The sequence below is a fragment of the Mustelus asterias genome, chromosome 22 (genome assembly GCF_964213995.1).
Source record: "Mustelus asterias chromosome 22, sMusAst1.hap1.1, whole genome shotgun sequence".
In the NCBI taxonomy this organism is placed as follows: Eukaryota; Metazoa; Chordata; class Chondrichthyes; order Carcharhiniformes; family Triakidae; genus Mustelus; species Mustelus asterias.
This window is the reverse complement of record NC_135822.1, coordinates 19,580,210-19,602,760: the sequence shown is the minus strand read 5'-3', so window position 1 is coordinate 19,602,760 and position 22,551 is coordinate 19,580,210. Positions and strand designations below refer to the sequence as shown.

Below are 22,551 nucleotides of genomic sequence, written 5' to 3'. Positions count from 1 at the left end.
GGGTTAGATTGATTGGCCATGCTAAAAATTGCCCTTAGTGTCCTTAGATGCGTAGGTTAGAGGGATTAGTGGGTAAATCTGTAAGGATATGGGGGTAGGGCCTGGGTAGGATTGTGGTCGGTGCAGACTCGATGGGCCGAATGGCCTCCTTCTGTACTGTAGGATTTCTATGAAGTATATCATAAAATCCCTACAGTGCAGAAGGAGGTAATTTGGCCCATCGAGCCTGCACTGACAACAATCCCACCCACCACCCAACCCCTATCCCCGTAACCCCACATATTTACCCTGCTAATCCCCCTAACCTACACATCTTGGGACACTAAGGGACAATTTAGCATGGCCAATCAACCTAACTCGCACATCTTTGGACTGTAGGCTTACATTAACACTGCAATAAAGTTACTGTGAAAATCCCCTTGTTGTCACACTCTGGTGCCTGTTTGGGTACACTGAGGGAGAATTTAGCATGGCAAATGCACCTAACCCACACATCTTTCAGACTGTGGGAGGAAACCGGAGCACCTGGAGGAAACCCATGCAGAGATGGGGAGAAAGTGCAGATTTGGCACAGACAGTGACCCGAGCCAGGAATCGAACCCGGGTCCCTGGCGCTGTGAGACAGGAATGCTAACCCCTGTGCCAATAACATATGTTATGATTTGATGGCAGCTGTTGTAACTTGTGTTTTTAAGGTGCTTTGTCATTTGAGGACTACTTAAAATAGTTGTTTATCAGTTGTGAATCCCAATCCACTTGGCTCTAGTGCTGAAGGATTTGCTGCCTCCTGTTTGTGAATCCTTTTCTACTGATATTTGAACTCCCCTGTCCTTGTTAGAAGGTCTAGCTAGTTGCCTTGTAGTTGAGCAGCAAGAGAAGAAGAAACTGAGGTGTAATTCTGCACTAAACCATTGTTAATTTGGCAGCCTTGTGTAACTGGCCTAAAGGAAAAGTGGTTATGGCAGCAATTGGGATAGGAGATTAAAGGGGAAGATTAGACTAGTAAAAGCAAACTACTTTTCCTTTATTTAGGTATTGCTTAATCTTTAGGGAGTGTACACATTCTAGACCTGCCTCTGAAATTAGGTACAATTTGCTATCAGTTCCCAGTGGCTCTTTACATATCAGCTATAAAGAGCCCCAATCTGTGCTATTTGCGCTGATCTCAGTCAAGGTAAATGCCCAACAGCAACTGGGTCATGGAGAGGAAAACAGGACAGTTGCTTAATTATCTGTGACAGTAGTTCCTGTTGCAATTCTTAATACATGTCAGTGTTCAGTCTAGAGTTGTCCATAGTTTGTCACAGATTGGCACAAGATTATTTATTCTTGGGATGTGAGGGTCACCAGAAAGTCTAGCATTTATTGCCTATCCATAGTTGCCATTAGCAGATGGTGGTGACCTTTCCTGAGCAATTAATTTTTATAAACAACAGATTAGTTTTCTAAGCCACTTCAAAGGTCACTTAATGGTCAACCACATTGATGTGGGACTGGGGTCATGTGTAGACCAGACTGGGTATAAGGGTGGCAGTTTTTCTCCAAGGGCATCAGTGAATAAATTGGGTTTTTAAACCAGTCCGACAGCTTCATTGTCACTTTACTGATACTGCCACATTGAGATTTTAATTTGTTTATTTAGATTATCAGTTCAGACATCTGGATCATTAGTCGTGACATAATCACCATGCTACTATATTCCCACCTAGGCCACAAGCATGGCTGGCATGAAAAACAAAATGTTGCATTGGTGCAGTTAGAAGCCAGTTGATCAGACATCTCATTTTCCTTTTAAGGTGCATCAAGATTTCATCATTTGGATCTCTCTCACACTTTACCAAAGACAACAAGGTTAGTTTTTTAAAAAAAATTATAACCAAGCTAACCCACAATTTCTAGACCAAAAGTCCCATAGAAAAATCATGAAAGTTTGCAGCATGGAAAGAAGCTATTTGGCTTATTATGTTTGTCAACTCTTTTGCCCTGTTTTCTCCCCATAATTCTGTATCTTCCTCTCTCTCAAATATTCCTGCTATTAATAAAAGTATTATGTTGTTAAATATATCTCCTAGCATGAAATGAAGTAATACAGACAAGAGGCTCTCAAGTTATTTCTTGGTATGTGCAGATGTGGCTGATTTCACAGGAATCATTAGGGCAATTAGGCCTGAGATTGAACTGTGGATTTATTGGCCATGAGCTCAGTTACTCACTGGATAATCTGAGTTGAGTTGAGAATCAGCATTTTTAAGATTTCTCGAAGACTGCTTTTAACATGCACTGTGTAGAATTTGTGCCTCAGTCAAGGTTCCTGGTCCTGATCATTATGGAGTGATCTTTGGAAAGTATATGTATGGGAATGATAGTTTAAAAGGGGATAGGGTTGGTTGTAATGATTCCTCCCTCACAGTTGATTGAACTGTAAATACATTGTTTAGCGTCACACATGCAGAAGGGCCACGTAGGTAAAGTATCAGAAAGCTACTAGTATACATGTTACTTTATCCAATCATAGTTCATAATTTTGAAGGGAGGAAAATAGAGTTGAATAGAACAACGATTTATATTAATAGATACAACCGAGTAGTTCTGTATACTTCACTGGTATTTTGAACTCAATATCCCCTCTTGATCCTTGTTAACAAGCTTCAGTCCTCTCTTCATCTGGAGCCAGGTTGTAAATGGGAACACAAAATGGAATGCACAAAGTGCAACTTAGCTGAAGTAATGAGGCCTGGCCAAAATCCAGAGAAGGCACCCCTCAATCCTCTAACTGTTTTTTCTATTTTCTTGCTGTGATTGCAATTCCACCACTTCGTGACACCAAACTTGATGGACCTTCTCATTTTAAAAAAAGTTTTACACAGTTCATGTTCGGAGCAATATCTGAATAGCCTTGATACATTATTTCTCAAAGAATAGAAAGTCAGATAAAGATTAGTAATCTGTTAAACAGTCCATTCCAGTTGTCCTATTTCATTTACCTAAAAACATAAGGCCCAGAGAGTTTATCATAGAATCCCTACAGTGAAAAGAAGGCCATTCAGACCATCGAGCCTGCACTGACCACAATCTCACCCAGGCCCTATCTCCGTAATCCCATGTATTTACCCTGTTAATCCCCCTGACACTAAGGGGCAATTTTAACATGGTCAATCCACCTAACCCGCATATCTTTGGAGTGTGGGAGAAAACCAGAGCATCAGGAGGAAACCCACGCAGACATAGAGAACATGCAAACTCCGCGCAGACAGTCACCCAAGGCTGGAATTGAACCAGATATATATAAATGATTTGGAAGAAGGTGTAACTGGTGTAATCAGCAAGTTTGCGGATGACACGAAGATGGCTGGACTTGCGGATAGCGAAGAACATTGTCGGGCAATACAGCAGGATATAGATAGGCTGGAAAATTGGGCGGAGAGGTGGCAGATGGAGTTTAATCCGGATAAATGCGAAGTGATGCATTTTGGAAGAAATAATGTAGGGAGGAGTTATACAATAAATGGCAGAGTCATCAGGAGTATAGAAACACAGAGGGACCTAGGTGTGCAAGTCCACAAATCCTTGAAGGTGGCAACACAGGTGGAGAAGGTGGTGAAGAAGGCATATGGTATGCTTGCCTTTATAGGACGGGGTATAGAGTATAAAAGCTGGAGTCTGATGATGCAGCTGTATAGAACGCTGGTTAGGCCACATTTGGAGTACTGCGTCCAGTTCTGGTTGCCGCACTACCAGAAGGACGTGGAGGCATTAGAGAGAGTGCAGAGAAGGTTTACCAGGATGTTGCCTGGTATGGAGGGTCTTAGCTATGAGGAGAGATTGGGTAAACTGGGGTTGTTCTCCCTGGAAAGACGGAGAATGAGGGGAGATCTAATAGAGGTGTACAAGATTATGAAGGGGATAGATAGGGTGAACGGTGGGAAGCTTTTTCCCAGATCAGAAGTGACGTTCACGAGGGGTCACGGGCTCAAGGTGAGAGGGGTGAAGTATAACTCAGATATTAGAGGGATGTTTTTTACACAGAGGGTGGTGGGGGCCTGGAATGCGCTGCCAAGTAGGGTGGTGGAGGCAGGCACGCTGACATCGTTTAAGACATACCTGGATAGTCACACGAGCAGCCTGGGAATGGAGGGATACAAACGATTGGTCTAGTTGGACCAAGGAGTGGCACAGGCTTGGAGGGCCGAAGGGCCTGTTTCCTGTGCTGTACTGTTCTTTGTTCAGAGTCCCTGGTGCTGTGAGGCAGCAGTGCTAACCATAAGAACATAAGAAATAGGAGCAGGAGTAGGCCATCTAGCCCCTCGAGCCTGCCCCGCCATTCAATAAGATCATGGCTGATCTGAAGTGAATCAGTTCCACTTACGCGCCTGCTCCCCATAACCCTTAATTCCCCTACCTATCAGAAATCCATCTATCCGTGACTTAAACATATTCAACGGAGGTAGCCTCCACCACTTCAGTGGGCAGAGAATTCCAGAGGTTCACCACCCTCTGAGAGAAGAAGTTCCTCCTCAACTCTGTCCTAAACTGACCCCCTTTTATTTTGAGGCTGTGCCCTCTAGTTCTGGTGCCTCAGTGCTGCCCCGCACATAACTGAGCTATGAAGACTAAGTCGTCCCTGGTTTAATTTCTCATATTTGCAAAGTCACTTGATCCCTGGTCTGGGGAAGATTTCCCTATCTATTTGCCCCTGCTTGAAGTGCATATCTGTGAACATAGAGTGAAATCATGATCAGGCTTAGCAGTGATGTAAGCACAGTTGAGAACAGCCTGCCAACAAACAGTGAAATTTCAACAATGAATAATAGCTACTTAGGCAAGCTACCAAATGCACAACCTGTGACTGTGGAATTGTACTCCAGCAATTGGTCAATATCTGAAAGAGAAGGGGAGAGAAGATCGCTGAGCAAAAAGAAAACATATTAAGTGAATGTACACATATTTATTCAGCAGTCACTTACAGAAAAGTGATAAAAGTTATAGTTAGGGCAATATAACTGTTGATGGCTTGATGTAGGCAAAAAGTACTAACCATAAACCATCGGTGCCAATATAATATCCTTTCTACTGTCTCTGTCAGTTTACTCACCAATGAAGTTGGATAGTGAATTTTTAGGCTAATGACTATTTTTAGGCATCCAGTTCCAGTTGTACCAGCTATCAAGGCAATTGACTTTTCTTTGCATGTATGCCATGACAGTGTATATTGATAGGCTATTTGCCAAAAAGGCATCACCGAAAATCCCAATGCTGTTCTCAGAGCAGCAATCCTGGCTTATTTCTTCCTTACCCATGCTTGGTGGCACTGAAGCAATTTGCTATTCGATCCAAGATCAACCACTTGAGCACAGCTATGTATTTTCTAGTTGATATGGCTTAACTAAATGTTGTCTAGTACTATGTTGTCAAGTCTTTGTATAGGTAAAGACAATGATAACTAAAAGGACTAACAATTTTCCTTTTTCTATCCAGCCTGAAGGTGCTGCTGACCGATGCTTGGATTGTGCTATGGAAAAGTGCTGTCCATACTCTGCCAAGAAACTTTATCTGGAAGGTGTCAAGAATGTGAGTAGATTTACAAACATTAGACTGAGCAGATACAGGATACTGAGCCACAACCCTGTTTAAATTCCCCTCATGCCTGTGGTGGAGGGGCTTGGGATATAAAGCAGAGCTTATAATCTTTCTGCAGACTACCCCATCTCCCCTTACCTTACTGATTCGGAGCCACCTCTTCCTCTTCAGCTGCCCTTTTACACAGGAAACACGGGGCTGGATTTTATTGCTCCCTGCTTTTTCCTGTTTTCAGCAGGGTGGGGGAGAAGGAGTCACATAAATTCGAGGGGTGCACAACTGCTCACTTCTGAGCTGTCTTGTCATTTTAAAAGAAATAGTTAAAGGTCAATTGGGCTTGTTACCAAGCCAATTAATCAAGATATTAGGCTGCACGTGGCTTAAAGAGGCTGGCATGTGCAGCAGGGGGAGGTTGAGGCCAAATTCAAAAAAGGCAGAGGGGGAGGCACACAATTTGGGGGGTGTCCTGTGAGCTCTCTCCCTCATACTTCATGACCTGCCCTCAAAAGTCTACCCATCCCTGCCCCCTTCAGCTCTCTGATCCCTTCCCACCCTAAAGGCCAAGGACTTAGCTGTCTCTGGCAGTGACCATTTATCTTCCCGCTGCTCCTTTCCTGCTGTTCTCTGCAGTGCCCACTACTGAGCTGTGGTGCTCCTGGAACTGCTAGAGTTGTCAATAGATCTGATTGGCCAGCAGCTCTTGTGGTGGGATTTCCTAACCACTGAGCGGTGGCGGTCTCAGTGAGTTAGTTTCGCTTGCTGGTAGTGTGTTATGTCTATGGGGCGGGCTTCTTCTAGGTGCATCAGAGGCTGACTGACTCCTGTAAAATCCAGCCCATGGTAGTTTATATTTAAATTAATGTTCCTTTATCTGTGATCAGCTAACAAAGTACAGATCAAGGATATAATGTGTGACATCTTGATCTGTATGACTCATTGTATCAAGAAGTGTCTCTACTTACCAGGAAATAACTTACCAGCATATATTAGAGGTACTTTGTGCAGGATTATGTGGTTGGGATTTTATTTCACCTAATGAAGTCACAATAAAGTTAGGGTACGGATCAGAAACCCAATGTATGTTATGAAGCCCGACTAAACCCCAACAGTTTTTCTGTGTTGGCATTAGTGTGGGGATAAGGTGTTTCTCTTTAGGTGTGATTCTATTGACACACTAGGAAGTTTTTTTTCAAAACAAACTTTATTTAACAATACAGTTTAACTATAATGAATTAATTAGCTTAACTTTCACCAATTGAAATACTTAAACATGACTTATACAGTTCTACACAACTGCTATCCTATCTCTATTAGTTCCAATTCAGCAACATTCCTCTTAGACTTAAACGCCTCTTCAAAATCAGTTAACACCACACAGGCTTATGTGCTTGTACTTGGGCTGCCAGTCCTCAAGCCTCCAGAACACCTCTGAGAGAAAGACAGAGGGAGAGACCCATTTCTCCTAGCAGGTGCTAAACAGCAGCCTCCAGAGAGAGAGGTGCCTCTTGCTTTTTTCAGAACCCAGCAGCTTTTCCCTGTAAGCCTAGCTTCTTCCCCCAACCACACAATCTGTCAATCAGCCTAATGAATGCCCCACTCTGAAGCCCCAGGGGAAAAATCAAATCAACAAAAATGCATTAACTCAGATTAAAACAAACACATCCCTAGCTAAAGTCAATCATTAGCCTGCATTCCCAGCATGTGAGCTGCTTGGTGCCCAGTCAAGTTGGTGTAAAACATAGCTGAATTTTAAACATACTTCTAACAAGAAACATGATATAAATGCATTTTTTAAAGAGACAGTGTCATCACAATACCTCTCATTGGCAAAAAAGTGGTGAGTGAGTTATGGTCAGATTCACCAGGGACAAATTATATATCCTTTTGTTTTTCCTTTTTCTCCCCTCTGAAGATGGTGATTACTGAATTGTGGTGAACACATTGGACACAAATTGATTGTGTACTTGACCCAATTGGCCATTCTTTACATATGATTCTAGACAGAGAGGACTAGATTTAGCCTTGGGTGACGAGCTTTGATGCGGGGAAGGCTGGGAAAAGTGGGGAGAGTGGGAGGGGGCGGGGGCAGGGGCAATGTGTTGGGATCTATTCCTGCCACTGGGGAACTTCAGTAAGAAGTCTCACAACACCAGGTTAAAGTCCAACAGGTTTATTTGGTAGCAAATAAACCTGTTGGACTTTAACCTGGTGTTGTGAGACTTCTTACTGTGCTTACCCCAGTCCAACGCCGGCATCTCCACATCATGACTGGGGAACTTTCCAGGGAAGTGCTGGGAATAGGATCAGCTTCCCACTCCACGAAGGTGGCCAGCCTGGCATTTTGCTGCTGCCTGAGTCCCTAACAACTTATGGAACTTACAACTCATTCCATTGGCGCCCCAATGACGGGACCGTGATAGGAAAGCCTCCTCACATTGCCTCAACAACGATTCCTCCAAGCGGATTTCCCCTCCACTCCGAAGAGCCTAACAGTTTCGACCGTCCTAATTTTACTTCTGCTTTGGCACCAACCCTTTTGAAGAGTCTATATCATAGAGAACTCGACAGCTGTTCCTAACAAGGCAGTACATACAGAGGCAGCCAATTAGGAGGCCATTCCAGGAAGATTGCAGCTTTGGACTTGCTGCCAGCAAATCCAGATTCAGAATCCCCATTTGGTCTCGGTGGTGGGATCCCGAAATCCATTGTAAAGTCCAGTCCTGACTACTGAGTTAGCAAGCTTTTCCATTCCAATCGAGCCTCACAGATGAGCCTGAGACTTCCCACAGCTGATCTGTGTGCATCCAAGCTTTCAACAGGAGTCATTGAATTGTAATCAGGAGGCGGCTCCCAGGCTGATGTTCCTCTCTCCAGTCTAGACCATAGGGTCTGAGGCTACTTCCCATCCTCCACCACCCTCCTGGCTCAAATAACTAACTCACCACAGATCAAGAATCAAACATTTAGACTATCCTAGTCTATACAGTGCAGTTATGTGTTGTGCCCACAAAGAAAATGAGAGAATTAATATCTACTGAATAGTTAATGTGCAATTGCCATAAATTGGAATGACTGCTGACCAAAACCCTTCCACAATCTTGATAAAGTGCCTTTTTATCAGCCTTCAGTTTCTTTAACTAGTGTAGCCTGCTATCTGAAACACTGCTACATGAGTAACTAACAGCAATGTGACAAAAGCACAGGAATAAATCTGTTACCATGGAGAAGGGCTTTGCCTTTGTCAGACTAATAGTATAAAGGTCATACAATTAAGGACTCCTTTGTTCAAAGTTTTTACAGGCTACCCAAATGTGGCCATCTGCTCGTTAAACTCGTGCGGGCCCCCTAATACTGCATGAATGACAAATGGACATTAAAAAAGGAACCTGAAAGGGAGAGCAAAAGGCCAGGGTTTGAACAGAGCAGCACAAAAGCCCTTGCCTTCTGCCAGGAGAGCAAGGGGATGCTCATCACGCAGCTGCTGAGCATGACCGATCTGTCTGTGCCAGTATAAGAGGACATCTGGTGAAGCTCAGGCGGTCGACAGCGAAGCCTATCTCTTTAGGACTGCATTGTAGCAGCCTGGCACTATCTCTACCAGGTGGAACACAGTATATAGATAAAGGGCAAACTTGATAGGAAAGAAAAGGCCAAAAGGAAACTGTATGATCCAATTAGCAGGGCTCCAAATATTGTTTAAACAGTTTTGTCCCCATGTGTCAGATAACATACTGTATTAAATCACTTTCAATAGAGGACCAGTGGCCCAGCCAGCTCTCTTTATTCAGTCTTTTCAATATTCACAACAAATAAAACACTACCTTATTTACGCTGGCAGTCAGCTTGGCAGCAGCAAGGGGCGAGTGAAGGGGAGCTGCATCTGTCTAAATCCAACCCCTTATAGTCAGTGCAAATGCATCAAATACTGCATTTCATACAAGGCTGAGCTAGCAAGATGAGCAACCTCGTTAGAATATTTCGACTCCTGTTTTGCTAGACAGGGCCTGGATTTTATTGCTTTGGTGAGGCTCCATCCATTGCACATGTTACAAATTGGATTGTTTGGGAACTTGAAGGGTCACTCAAAAGGAGCAAATAAGTATTTTTAAGAAAACATGTTTTTGTTATGTTGTGTACCTTTCATTACATTTTGGCTCTAGACTATTTGGCTTTCTGTGCATCTAGTTTTCTTCATTAGTTTTGATTTACGTATGCTGTGGCTTAACACTTTTACGAAGAGATGACATTATTGAATGCAATGACTTCTTAAGATGCTTTGGCCATTCCAGTCACCACCGAGGGGCCTGCACCTGAATTGGAGTCTTATATTCCCCACCTTTGCTTTGCAAGAATTTGCCTCAGAGTTGTGTCATCTGAGGCCCAATCTCCAAACAACATCTGGATCAGGGATACCTCGTCTGGCAGAAGAGCAAAGCTTTCTTGCACCACAAGCTATCGTATGAGGTGCATGTCATTTCAGGCAGTCTGCAGTGCACATATTTTGGGAAATAACAAATACTTGTTTTTCACTTTTCCTATGGGGAGGAGGCATTATCTAACAGGATTGCATAGCTTTCATCAGAAGGCAGGGTTCCTTGATGTACAAAGCATTGTAGATGACACCTATGTGGTCATCAGGGCGTTTCATATCATCTCCATGGCTTTTATGAGCAGAAGGCATTTACACCGGATTAATGCTTACATGGTGTGCGAACACTAGATCATCATTCATAGAATCATACAACGCAGAAGAGGCCCTTCGGCCCATTGAGTCTGCACCGGCACGCGAGAAACACCTGAACTCCCACTTAATCCCATTTACCAATACTTGGCCCATAGCCTTGAATGTTATGACGTGCCAGATGCTCAAAAAGAAATAGGGCCTGGGTGGAATTGTGGTCGGTACAGACTTGATGGACTGAATGGCCTCCTCCTGTACTGTAGGGATTCTATGATTCAATGGATTCTATGATCCAGGCACTTTTTAAAGAATGTGAGGCAAATTGCCTCCAACATCCTCCCAGGCAGCGCATTGCAGACCCTGTCACCACCCTCTGAGTAAAAAAAATTTTCCTCACATACCTATTGCCCCACACTTTGAATGTATGTCCCCTCTTGACTGACCCTTCGACTCAGGAACAATTGCTCCTTATCCACTCTGTCCATGCCCCTCATAATCTTGTACACCTCAATCAGGTCAGTCCTCCGTCTTCTCTGCTCTAACAAAAACAACCCAAGCCTATCCAACCTCTCTTCATAACTTAAATGTCCCATCCCAGGCAGGATCCTGGTGAATCTCCTCTGAACCCCCTCCAGTGCAATCTCATCCTTTCTATAATGTGGCGACCAGAACTGCACACAGCACTCTAGCTGTGGCCTCACCAATGTTTTATATACAATTCCAACATGACTTCCCTGCATTTGTAATCTATGCCTCGATTGATAAAGGCAAGTGTCCCATTTGCCTTTTTCATCACCCTACTAACATTCTGTTTGTCTTCAGAGATCTATGGACAAAGAGCCAAGGAATAAAAGAATGACCAGGGTGAGGTTAGGGCCGGTCAAGGACAGTAGTGGGAACTTGTGTATGGAGTCAGTAAAGATAGGCGAGGTGATGAATGAATACTTTTCTTCAGTGTTCACCAAGGAGAGGGGCCATGTTTTTGAGGAAGAGAAGGTGTTACAGGTTAATAGGCTGGAGGAAATAGATGTTCGGAGGGAAGATGTACTAGCAATTTTGAATAAACTGCAAGTTGATAAGTCCCCTGGGCCTGATGAAATATATCCTAGGATTCTTTGGGAGGCAAGGGATCAGGTAGCAGAGCCTTTGGCATTGATCTTTGCGTCTTCACTGTCCACGGGGGTGGTGCCAGAGGACTGGAGAGTGGCGAATGTGGTTCCTCTGTTTAAGAAAGGGAATAGAAATGACCCTGGTAATTATAGGCCGGTTAGTCTTACTTCGGTGGTTGGTAAATTGATGGAAAAGGTCCTTAGAGATGGGATTTACGACCATTTAGAAAGATGCGGATTAATCCGGGATAGTCAGCACGGATTCGTGAAGGGCAAGTCGTGCCTCACAAATTTGATAGAATTTTTTGAGGAGGTAACTAAGTGTGTTGATGAAGGTAGGGCAGTTGATGTCATATACATGGATTTTAGTAAGGCGTTTGATAAGGTCCTCCATGGTCGGCTTATGATGAAAGTGAGGAGGTGTGGGATAGAGGGAAAGTTGGCCGATTGGATAGGTAACTGGCTGTCTGATCGAAGACAGAGGGTGGTGGTGGATGGAAAATTTTCGGATTGGAGGCAGGTTGCTAGCGGAGTGCCGCAGGGATCAGTGCTTGGTCCTCTGCTCTTTGTGATTTTTATTAATGACTTAGAGGAGGGGGCTGAAGGGTGGATCAGTAAATTTGCTGATGACACCAAGATTGGTGGAGTAGTGGATGAGGTGGAGGGCTGTTGTAGGCTGCAAAGAGACATAGATAGGATGCAAAGCTGGGCTGAAAAATGGCAAATGGAGTTTAACCCTGATAAATGTGAGGTGATTCATTTTGGTAGGACTAATTTAAATGTGGATTACAGGGTCAAAGATAGGGTTCTGAAGACTGTGGAGGAACAGAGAGATCTTGGGGTCCATATCCACAGATCTCTAAAGGTTGCCACTTAAGTGGATAGAGCTGTGAAGAAGGCCTATAGTGTGTTAGCTTTTATTAACAGGGGGTTGGAGTTGAAGAGCCGTGGGGTTATGCTGCAACTGTACAGGACCTTGGTGAGACCACATTTGGAATATTGTGTGCAGTTCTGGTCACCTCACTATAAGAAGGATGTGGAAGCGCTGGAAAGAGTGCAGAGGAGATTTACCAGGATGCTGCCTGGTTTGGAGGGTAGGTCTTATGAGGAAAGGTTGAGGGAGCTAGGGCTGTTCTCTCTGGAGCGGAGGAGGCTGAGGGGAGACTTAATAGAGGTTTATAAAATGATGAAGGGGATAGATAGAGTGAACGTTGAAAGACTATTTCCTCGGGTGGATGGAGCTATTACAAGGGGGCATAACTATACGGTTCGTGGTGGGAGATATAGGAAGGATATCAGAGGTAGGTTCTTTACGCAGAGAGTGGTTGGGGTGTGGAATGGACTGCCTGCAGTGATAGTGGAGTCAGACACTTTAGGAACATTTAAGCGGTTATTGGATGGGCACATGGAGCACACCAGGATGATAGGGAGTGGGATAGCTTGATCTTGGTTTCAGATAAAGCTCGGCACAACACCGTGGGCCGAAGGGCCTGTTCTGTGCTGTACTGTTCTATGTCCCTTTGTTCCACAGAACTTCCTAGTGTCATGCCATTCATTGAATACCTCCTTGTCAAATTACTCCTTCCCAAGTGTATCACCTTACACTTATCATCTGCCACTTATCTGCCCATTTGACCATTCCATTTATATCTTCATGTAGCCCAAGACACTCAGCCTCGTTGTTAACCACTCGGCCAATCTTTGTATCATCCGCAAACTTACTAATCCTACCCCCCCACATAATCATCTATGTCGTTATAGAAATGACGAATAATAGGGGACCCAACACAGATCCTGTGGTACACCACTGGACACTAGCTTCCAGTCACTAAAGCAGCCTTCTGACATAACCCTCTATCTCCTACAACTGAGCCAATTTTGAATCCACTTAATCAAATTACCCAGTATCCCATGTGCATTTACCTTCTTTACAAGTCTCCCATGTGAAACCTTGTCATAGGCTTTGCTGAAATCCACATATCAACTGCACTACCCTCATCTACACACCTGGTCACCACCTCAAAATATTCAAACAAATTTGTTAGGCATGACCTCCCTCTGATGAAGCCATGACTACCCTCGATCAAGCTTTGCCTCTCCAAATGGAGATAGATGCTCTTCTTCAGATGTTTCTCCAATAGTTACCACTGATGTGAGACTCACTGGTCTGTAGTTTCCTGGTTTATCTCTACACCCTTCTTAAATAGCAGAGCTGTTTTCTAGTCGTCTAGCACCTCCCCAATGTAAGAAGTTTAACAACACCAGGTTAAAGTCCAACAGGTTTATTTGGTAGCAAAAGCCACAAGCTTTCGGAGCCTTAAGCTCCTTCTTCAGGTGAGTGGGAATTCTGTTCACAAACAGGGCATATAAAGACACAAACTCAATTTACAGAATAATGGTTGGAATGCGAATCCTTACAACTAATCATGTCTTAAAAGGTACAAACAATGTGATTAGAGAGAGCATTAAGACAGGTTGAAGAGATGTGTATTGTCTCCAGACAGAACAGCCAGTGAGATTCTGCAAGTCCAGGCAAGCTGTGGGGGTTACAGATAGTATGACATGAACCCAATATCCCGGTTGAGGCCAAACTCATGTGTGCGGAACTTGGCTATCAGTTTCTGCTCAGCGACTCTGCGCCGTCGTGTGTCGTGAAGGCCGCCTTGGAGAACGCTTACCCGAATATCAGAGGCCAAATGCCCGTGACCGCTGAAGTGCTCCCCAACAGGAAGAGAACAGTCTTGCCTGGTGATTGTCAAGCGGTGTTCATTCATCCGTTGTCGCAGCGTCTGCATGGTTTCCCCCAATGTACCATGCCTCGGGACATCCTTTCCTGCAGCGTATCAGGTAGACAACGTTGGCCGAGTTGCAAGAGTACGTACCGTGTACCTGGTGGATGGTGTTCTCACGTGAGATGATGGCATCTGTGTCGATGATCCGGCACGTCTTGCAGAGGTTGCTGTGGCAGGGTTGTGTGGTGTCATGGTCACTGTTCTCCTGAAGGCTGGGTAGTTTGCTGCGAACAATGGTCTGTTTGAGGTTGTGCGGTTGTTTGAAGGCAAGAAGTGGGGGTGTGGGGATGGCCTTGGCAAGATGTTCGTCTTCATCAATGACATGTTGAAGGCTCCGGAGGAGATGCTGTAGCTTTTCCGCTCCGGGGAAGTACTGGACGATGAAGGGTACTCTGTCCAACGTGTCCCGTGTTTTGTCTTCTGAGGAGGTCGGTGCGGTTTTTCGCTGTGGCATGTCGGAGCTGTCGATCGATGAGTCGAGCGCCATATCCTGTTCTTATGAGGGCATCTATCAGCGTCTGGAGGTGTCTGTTGCGATCCTCCTCATCGCCTTCAGTACCCTTCATCGCCCAGTACTTCCCCGGAGCGGAAAAGCTACGGCATCTCCTCCGGAGCCTTCAACATGTCATTGATGAAGACGAACATCTCACCAAGGCCATCCCCACACCCCCACTTCTTGCCTTCAAACAACCGCACAACCTCAAACAGACCATTGTCCGCAGCAAACTACCCAGCCTTCAGGAGAACAGTGACCACGACACCACACAACCCTGCCACAGCAACCTCTGCAAGACGTGCCGGATCATCGACACAGATGCCATCATCTCACGTGAGAACACCATCCACCAGGTACACGGTACGTACTCTTGCAACTCGGCCAACGTTGTCTACCTGATACGCTGCAGGAAACGATGTCCCGAGGCATGGTACATTGGGGAAACCATGCAGACACTGCGACAACGGATGAATGAACACCGCTTGACAATCACCAGGCAAGACTGTTCTCTTCCTGTTGGGGAGCACTTCAGCGGTCACGGGCATTTGGCCTCTGATATTCGGGTAAGCGTTCTCCAAGGCGGCCTTCACGACACACGACGGCGCAGAGTCGCTGAGCAGAAACTGATAGCCAAGTTCCCCACACATGAGTTTGGCCTCAACCGGGATATTGGGTTCATGTCATACTATCTGTAACCCCCACAGCTTGCCTGGACTTGCAGAATCTCACTGGCTGTTCTGTCTGGAGACAATACACATCTCTTCAACCTGTCTTAATGCTCTCTCTAATCACATTGTTTGTACCTTTTAAGACTTGATTAGTTGTAAGGATTCGCATTCCAACCATTATTCCGTAAATTGAGTTTGTGTCTTTATATGCCCTGTTTGTGAACAGAATTCCCACTCACCTGAAGAAGGAGCTTAAGGCTCCGAAAGCTTGTGGCTTTTGCTACCAAATAAACCTGTTGGACTTTAACCTGGTGTTGTTAAACTTCTTACTGTGTTTACCCCAGTCCAATGCCGGCATCTCCATATCGTGACCTCCCCAATGGCCAGAGAGGAATTGAAAATTTGGGTCCGAGCCCCTGCAATCTCCTCCCTTATCTCCCCAGCAGCCTAGGGCACAATTCATCTGGACCTGGAAATTTATACATTGAGGGTGCCACCATCTCCAATACCTTGCCCTTCCCTTTGTCAATTTGCATAAGATGCTTACAGTCTCTCTCCCTGAATTCCATACCTTCTTCCTCACTCTCTTGGGTGAAGACGGATTTGAATTATTCATTCATCATTCCACCAATATCCTCTGGCTCCACCCACGGATTGCCCTCTTAGTTCCTAATGGACCCTACTCTTTCCCTGGTTATCCTCTGCCCATTGATATACTTATGGAATATCTTGGGATTTTCCCTACTTTTACCAGCCAGAGCTTTCCCATATCACAGCTTTTCTTTCTTAAGCTCCACCTTGCACTTTCTATGCTTCATTAATGTCTCTGCTGATTCTCTCCCCTTGTACTTGTTAAAAGCCTTCCTTTTCCTTCTCATCGTATTCTGAATATCTCTGGTCATCCATGGTTTTCTGGGCTTGTTACTCCATCCTATCGCCCTGGATGGAACATGCCATGCTTGCACCCTGTCCATTTCCTTTTTGAATGCCACCCACTGCTCTTCTGTAGATTTCCCCAGTAGTTGCTGTTTCCCATCTACCTTGGGTCTTAGCTATGAGGAGAGATTGGGTAGACTGGGGTTGTTCTCCTTGGAAAGACGGAGAATGAGGGGAGATCTAATAGAGGTATACAAGATTATGAAGGGTATAGATAGGGTGAACAGTGGGAAGCTTTTTCCCAGGTCGGAGGTGACGATCACGAGGGGTCACGGGCTCAAGGTGAGAGGGGCGAAGTATAACTCAGACATCAGAGGGACGTTTTTTACACAGAGGGTGGTGGGGGCCTGGAATGTGCTGCCAAGTAGGGTGGTGGAGGCAGGCACGCTGACATCGTTTAAGACTTACCTGGATAGTCACATGAGCAGCCTGGGAATGGAGGGATACAAACGATTGGTCTAGTTGGACCAAGGAGCGGCACAGGCTTGGAGGGCCGAAGGGCCTGTTTCCTGTGCTGTACTGTTCTTTGTTCTTTGTTCTTTGGCCAGATCCCGCCTTATTTTACTAAACTCCGCTCTCCTCCAATCCAAAACTTTTTTTTTTGCAACTTGTCTATTTCCTTGTCCATAACGAGCTTAAATTGTACCACATTGTGATTGTTATCACTAAAATGTTCTCCCATCATCACCTCAACACCACCTGTCTGGCTTCATTCCCCATAATTCGGTCCAGCAGAGCTCCTCCCCTTGTTGGACCCTTTACATATTGATCTAAAAATCTACTCCATCCAATGTACATCATTGGGTGTACATATCAGGAAAAATTGACAAGCTGTGTCTCTTTTCTCTTGAAAAAAGAAGGCTGAGGAGTAACCTATTAGAGATATTTAAATTAGGAAAGGTTTTGATAGAGTGGACACGGAGAGAATACTTCCTCTTGTAAGGAAGAACATAATTAGATGTCATCAATCTAAGATAGTCACCAAAAAATCCCATGGGAATTTCAGAAGAAACCTCTTTACCTAAAGAGTGGTGAGAACTCGCCAGCACAAAGAGTGGATGAAGCAAATAGTACAGATACATTTAAGGGGAAGCTCAACAAGTATATGAGCGAGAAAGGAATAGGTGGTTATGATAGAAGATTTCAATGAGAAAAGATTGGAGGAGTTTGGTGTAGAGCATTAACACCAGCATGGACTTGTTGGGCCTGTTACAAACCAGAGAGGGTTAATTTAAACAGCCTTGATTTCTCCTCTTATCACCCATCTGTAAACAGAAAGGTGTTTGGATTTGCCTCCTCCTTTATCAGCAGTGGTGTGTTTCCCAACCTCTCAGTTCTGGTGCGATCCAATTTTTTATAAATAACCCACAGCAAACTCGAGAAAGGATGAACTCAGAGGGTTAGTTTATTTGCATGCACTCAAAACACGTGAGGGGATGTGTCACAACATACACTTTTACAGTAAAGAGGGATAGAGAAATAAATACTTACAGGGAAAAGCCCCCAGAGAAAATAGTTATTGTTTCACATGTGTCCAGAATCAAAGTCACAGAAACTGACAGGCTAAACGGATTCTGGATTATTCACCAAAATTCGAGTAGAAACAGTGTAGATGAAGCTGGGCATCGATACCTGAACAGAGCTCCTTTTCTGTGCTGCTTGGAAGATGAAAAAAGGCAGACTGAGATTTGAAGCTCCACAATACAATAATACTGGTTCCACCAACTATTGGGGTCATGTCACATGACTCTCACCTACATTTTGGCTTTGACAAAGGATGTGTAAAGGGTAGTTATGATCTCTTCAGAGATAGCAAGGTGTCAATTCCTGCAAAACTGTCGCTCTCATTGTTCAACGGTCACAGAAAGACATAGCTTCAAGATTTTAAAAATAATCTTCGTGTAAACTTCGTGTAAAGTTTTAGAAAGTAGCCGTGAGGAGATATCTATATAAGCGGATCATTGTGGTTTGACACCATAGCACCTGTTGGCTGACCTTCTGCTGTCACACCCGCCTTCAAGGAAAAATTATCCTTCAGCATCAACATTGGCACAGTGTGCGCAAAAAGGCAGTGGCTGTGCACAGTACTTGAAATGGCATATCCCAGAGCGAGAGGTTGCTGCACAAGAGCAGTGAAAAAATTAACCTTTCTTCTGATAATAGCACATATCTCACTCATTTACAGTCAGTTAAGAGGGAACTAGAGAACATCAGTGGCTCAGTTGACAGCATTTCTCCATTCAGCTGGACCTTGTACCTTTTTGTAATTCTCTGAAAGTGGACATCACTACATGGTTACATTTATTGTCGATATGTAGTTTCTCTGAACCGTTGCTACCACCATACTGGGTTGCTACAGTGCATCCTGTAAATCATGCATACCAGATTTATGTTGTGCAGTGGATAAAGAAAACTGCTCTGCCATGGATATTGTCAAGCTTCTTGAGTGTTGAAGTGACTCACATCTAATCAAATGGTGAGTTTTCCATCAAACTTTGAGGGATCAGGAGTTGAGCCGGTTTTTGCAGGGTACCAACCTCTGACCTCCTTTTGTAGTCGCAGTGTTCATGCATTTGAGCTTCTAGTGATCTCTAATTCATTGATAGTAGGGAAATGCAATAGCAGTGCTGTTGATAGGCAGGTGGAAATGTCTGTTAAGGGTTCTGCTTGTTTTTGTTTTCTTGAGCAGGGTAAAAAAGGTTGGCCTATCTCGGTGATCTGTGAAGGGTCCGTTGTTGACATTGAATCAGTTACGAAGGCACTTCGTGAAGGTCCATATGGGAGATGTGTTTATGAATGTGATAATGATGTTGTCACCCATCAGGTAATTACATTTATGAATTCTTATTAAGTGCTAACTTTATTTACATTTATAAATAAGTAGTACAAAAATATAAGCTGTAGCAAAATACCTAATGAATGCTCTTTCTGTGCATTCTATAGTGCATTAACACTTGGAATTGTAGAAATTTCAACAGTCTATTCCACCTGTACCAGTGCTGGTTCCAAGCTGGAGCAAACTATTCTAAGCCTACTTCTCTCTTTATCCTTTAATATTTTACTTCAAATATTTTATATAATTCCATTTTGAATAATTATGATTCATTCATCTTCAATATCTTCAGCTTCAATCATAGGAATGCAATTTCTCTGCAGTCCTGAGTTTAGGATGATTTATTGTACAGTATAATGTAGATGTCATCATGTAAAGTTGTATAATAAATTATTCCATCATGTTGATTATTGTATGTCAGTGTTTTGTAATATGAATGGGACAATAAGTACATATTATGAGGCACAGGTACTGCTGGAAGGAACAAAATCTAGTTACAGGCTGGAAACTACATTAATCCCTTATTGAAACTTGGAGATTTCTAAGTTCTCACTAAGTAAATCTTTTTGCCAGGTTGTCAATATGGAGTATGAGGAAGGAGTAACAGCAGCTTTTACCATGGTGGCCTTCACTGAAAAGCTGGCATCTCGGAAGATAACAATTTATGGAACGGAGGTAGGAGAGAAGCAAAAGGAGACTGGATGAGCTTTTCCGGGGATGTGTTATTTTGTATTCTGTGCTATAACATGATGAATTGCAGGATAGTATTAGGTGGATTTGACTCCTGGGTGGCAGACCAGAGGAGTATGTCAGCTAAATACCTGTCTAAGCAGTGGAAAGACAATCATGATTTGGAGTCAGCAGCCTCATTTCACTGTGGCACAAGAACTTCAGATCCCAAATGGGCATTTCCCACCATTATCTTTAATCTTCACCATTAAACAACCCAACCTCTGGTAAACCTATGGTATTCATGATGTGGAGAAACCTATGGTATCACAGCTGCATAGAAATATTGATTTGTAAACCTATGTCTGACCCAGTGCCTCTTATTGTATAAACTAAAGATAAGAGCTGTTCCTGCATGTTTTCACTGCGCTGAATTAGTGGGGTACAAATTGGATTTTACGAGCATAAAATTCATACAACAAAGGCCAATATTGGGGACCAACGACCTTTGCTTGAATCATACCCGCTAGATCTGACTTGATATTCAGTTAGGCCATTTTTCAAACATTGGTATCGGCCATGTAAAACAGATGTTCCCTCAGTTAATATGTAAATGACCCGATGCCTGTTCTAGCCCCCCACTGTGGTGTGAGTAGTGGCTGCCAACAAAAAGTAAGTTTAAAAAACATTCTTCTTTAGACATCCCTTTGAATCAGGGGGAGCTGAAATATTCCCTCAACACCAGTATCCTGATGTCCCTCCTGTAACATTGCCATTCCACGGTCCCCCATCCCAGGATTCACCTTCAGACAGCTGGCAATTAGGTTAATGGCATAAGATTCACCTTTTTCAAATGGGCGAGTTGCCTGTGGAGATACGGCAGGCACTGGTATTGTTAACCAGGCTCAAGATGCAATTCTGGTCCAATCTTGAGCTGATCTCAGGCCTCTCAGTTGGAGCATGTGCACATTGGGTGGTACCCATTTCAGTGGTTACGTTACTGGGCTAGTATTCCAGAGACCATGGGCGGAATTTTATGGCCTCGCTCTGGCAAGACTGGAAATTCCCACCTGAGGTCAACGGAGAATTTCCATTGTCGGACCCTCGCCCGGGTCGATTCCATGGCGGGCAAGGTGGTAGAGTTTCGGCCCATGAGTTTAAAATCTCAGCACATCAGTTGTGAAGTTTAAATTTGATTAAAATACATTTGGAATAAAAAGTTAGCATTAAGGGTAACCATTAAATGACCACATTGTCATAAAAGCACATCTAGCTCAATAATAATCTTTTAAGAAAGCAAGTCTGCTGTCTTTATCTGGTCTGGCCTATATCTAATTCCAAACCCACAGCAATGTAATTGGGTAATGACTGCCGTCTGAAATGGCCTAATGAGTCAGAAATGTCCACATCCCATGAATGAGTATTAAAGAATTCTTCTCTTGTTTAATACAGTAATGCTGCATTAAGTGTGCATTATTTTTCTACAGGTATTAACCCTTTTAAAACAAACAAGCTAACACTTGTGTAAAAAGAGCACACAGGAATGTAGTAAGAGCACCTTGAGTTTGATGGACAAAGTTCACTAATCAGAAATTCTACCTATAGTTCCTTCAACATTTTGCTTGCTTGGTTTTGAGACAAAACGTTGCACACATTGAATAAAAGACAAGATCATACAGGGGCTATGCTGAGATATATCTGTGTAATGTGGTGTCTGATTGCACTTAGTTGTTTTTAGAGGTTTTCTTTGTGCAGTTTTGAAGTTAGCAACAGGTGGTTTCTTTGTCTCACCTGTGTGGTGTCAGGTTGCACTAGGCGTTGTTTCATTGGTTATGTGAATGGAGTGCTTATTGGTGAGACATGGCTTAATGGTCTACGTGTCAGATGTTCATTTGAGCTGTCATTGTTCTGTTTTTTCACACTGGCTTTACTGTATACCTTTTGTCAGTTGCTGCTTTTAAGCATTTGGTTTTATTAAAATTTCATTCAGTGAATGTTTGACATGAAATTTCATGCAATTACAGCCTTTTTCACACATGGTGAAGCTGGTATGCTAACACCAACATATATATGCATGCACCTTTATACTCATTAAAAACTTTGCCTTGAATACAGTAGACATATTTTTGTTTATAATATCACTTAGTTTTTTTTTCCAATTTTCTTCTTCCTCTCTTGAAGGTGTTGAACCTGCTGCAATACGATTCTTCAAATACCAAGCACTTTTTTTAACCTTACCTACATTTTTTCCCATCTGTTAGATGGGAGAGCAAGTCACGCAAGTGTAGCACTATAGAGGCATCACAGCCAAGTCCAATATTTGTTAGAATGTAACCGGTGACAACTTTGTATTGGATGTAATGTGACCAATGGGAACAAGATGTAAGGGTCAGCTGACCTAGTAAACCATGGAACCAATTACAGAGTGATGTAATAGTCAGCTGACCAGCTGATTCACCATAAATAAGGAACTATGTAAAATTGTGGGGAGCTTGGAGTGGCCCAGGGTGAGGCCCCAAGTTTGGAGTAATGATGTTTCTTTATTAAACCCTTTCTTGGATTTATAAGTCGGAGTAAGTTTTGTTGTATTTTCATTAGCTGCATTTTGAAGAGTTCCTTCCGAAGAAACAATACTGTCTTCATTTAATGTCACATATGTTATAGCAGAAGTCATTAGGTGATCACCAGCAGTGGTTGCACAGTGTGTAGCTCTCTTTACAGTTCTTCAAATAATAAAGCCATCCATGCATGCATCCCAAAAGATTTGAGTGACATCCAGACTTGATTTGA

General features: G+C 43.6%; 1 protein-coding gene across 1 annotated transcript in view; it reads left to right on the top strand.

Moving 5' to 3' along the window:
* LOC144509884 (alpha-N-acetylgalactosaminidase) overlaps window positions 1-22,551 on the top strand; it is a 209,548-nt gene that overhangs the window by 110,107 nt on the left and 76,890 nt on the right. Inside the window, exons 9-12 of the mRNA XM_078238828.1 lie at window positions 1,797-1,851; window positions 5,476-5,568; window positions 18,949-19,083; window positions 19,666-19,767. Of these exons, the coding sequence (XP_078094954.1) occupies window positions 1,797-1,851; window positions 5,476-5,568; window positions 18,949-19,083; window positions 19,666-19,767 (385 nt within the window). The remainder of the gene's footprint in view (window positions 1-1,796; window positions 1,852-5,475; window positions 5,569-18,948; window positions 19,084-19,665; window positions 19,768-22,551) is intronic.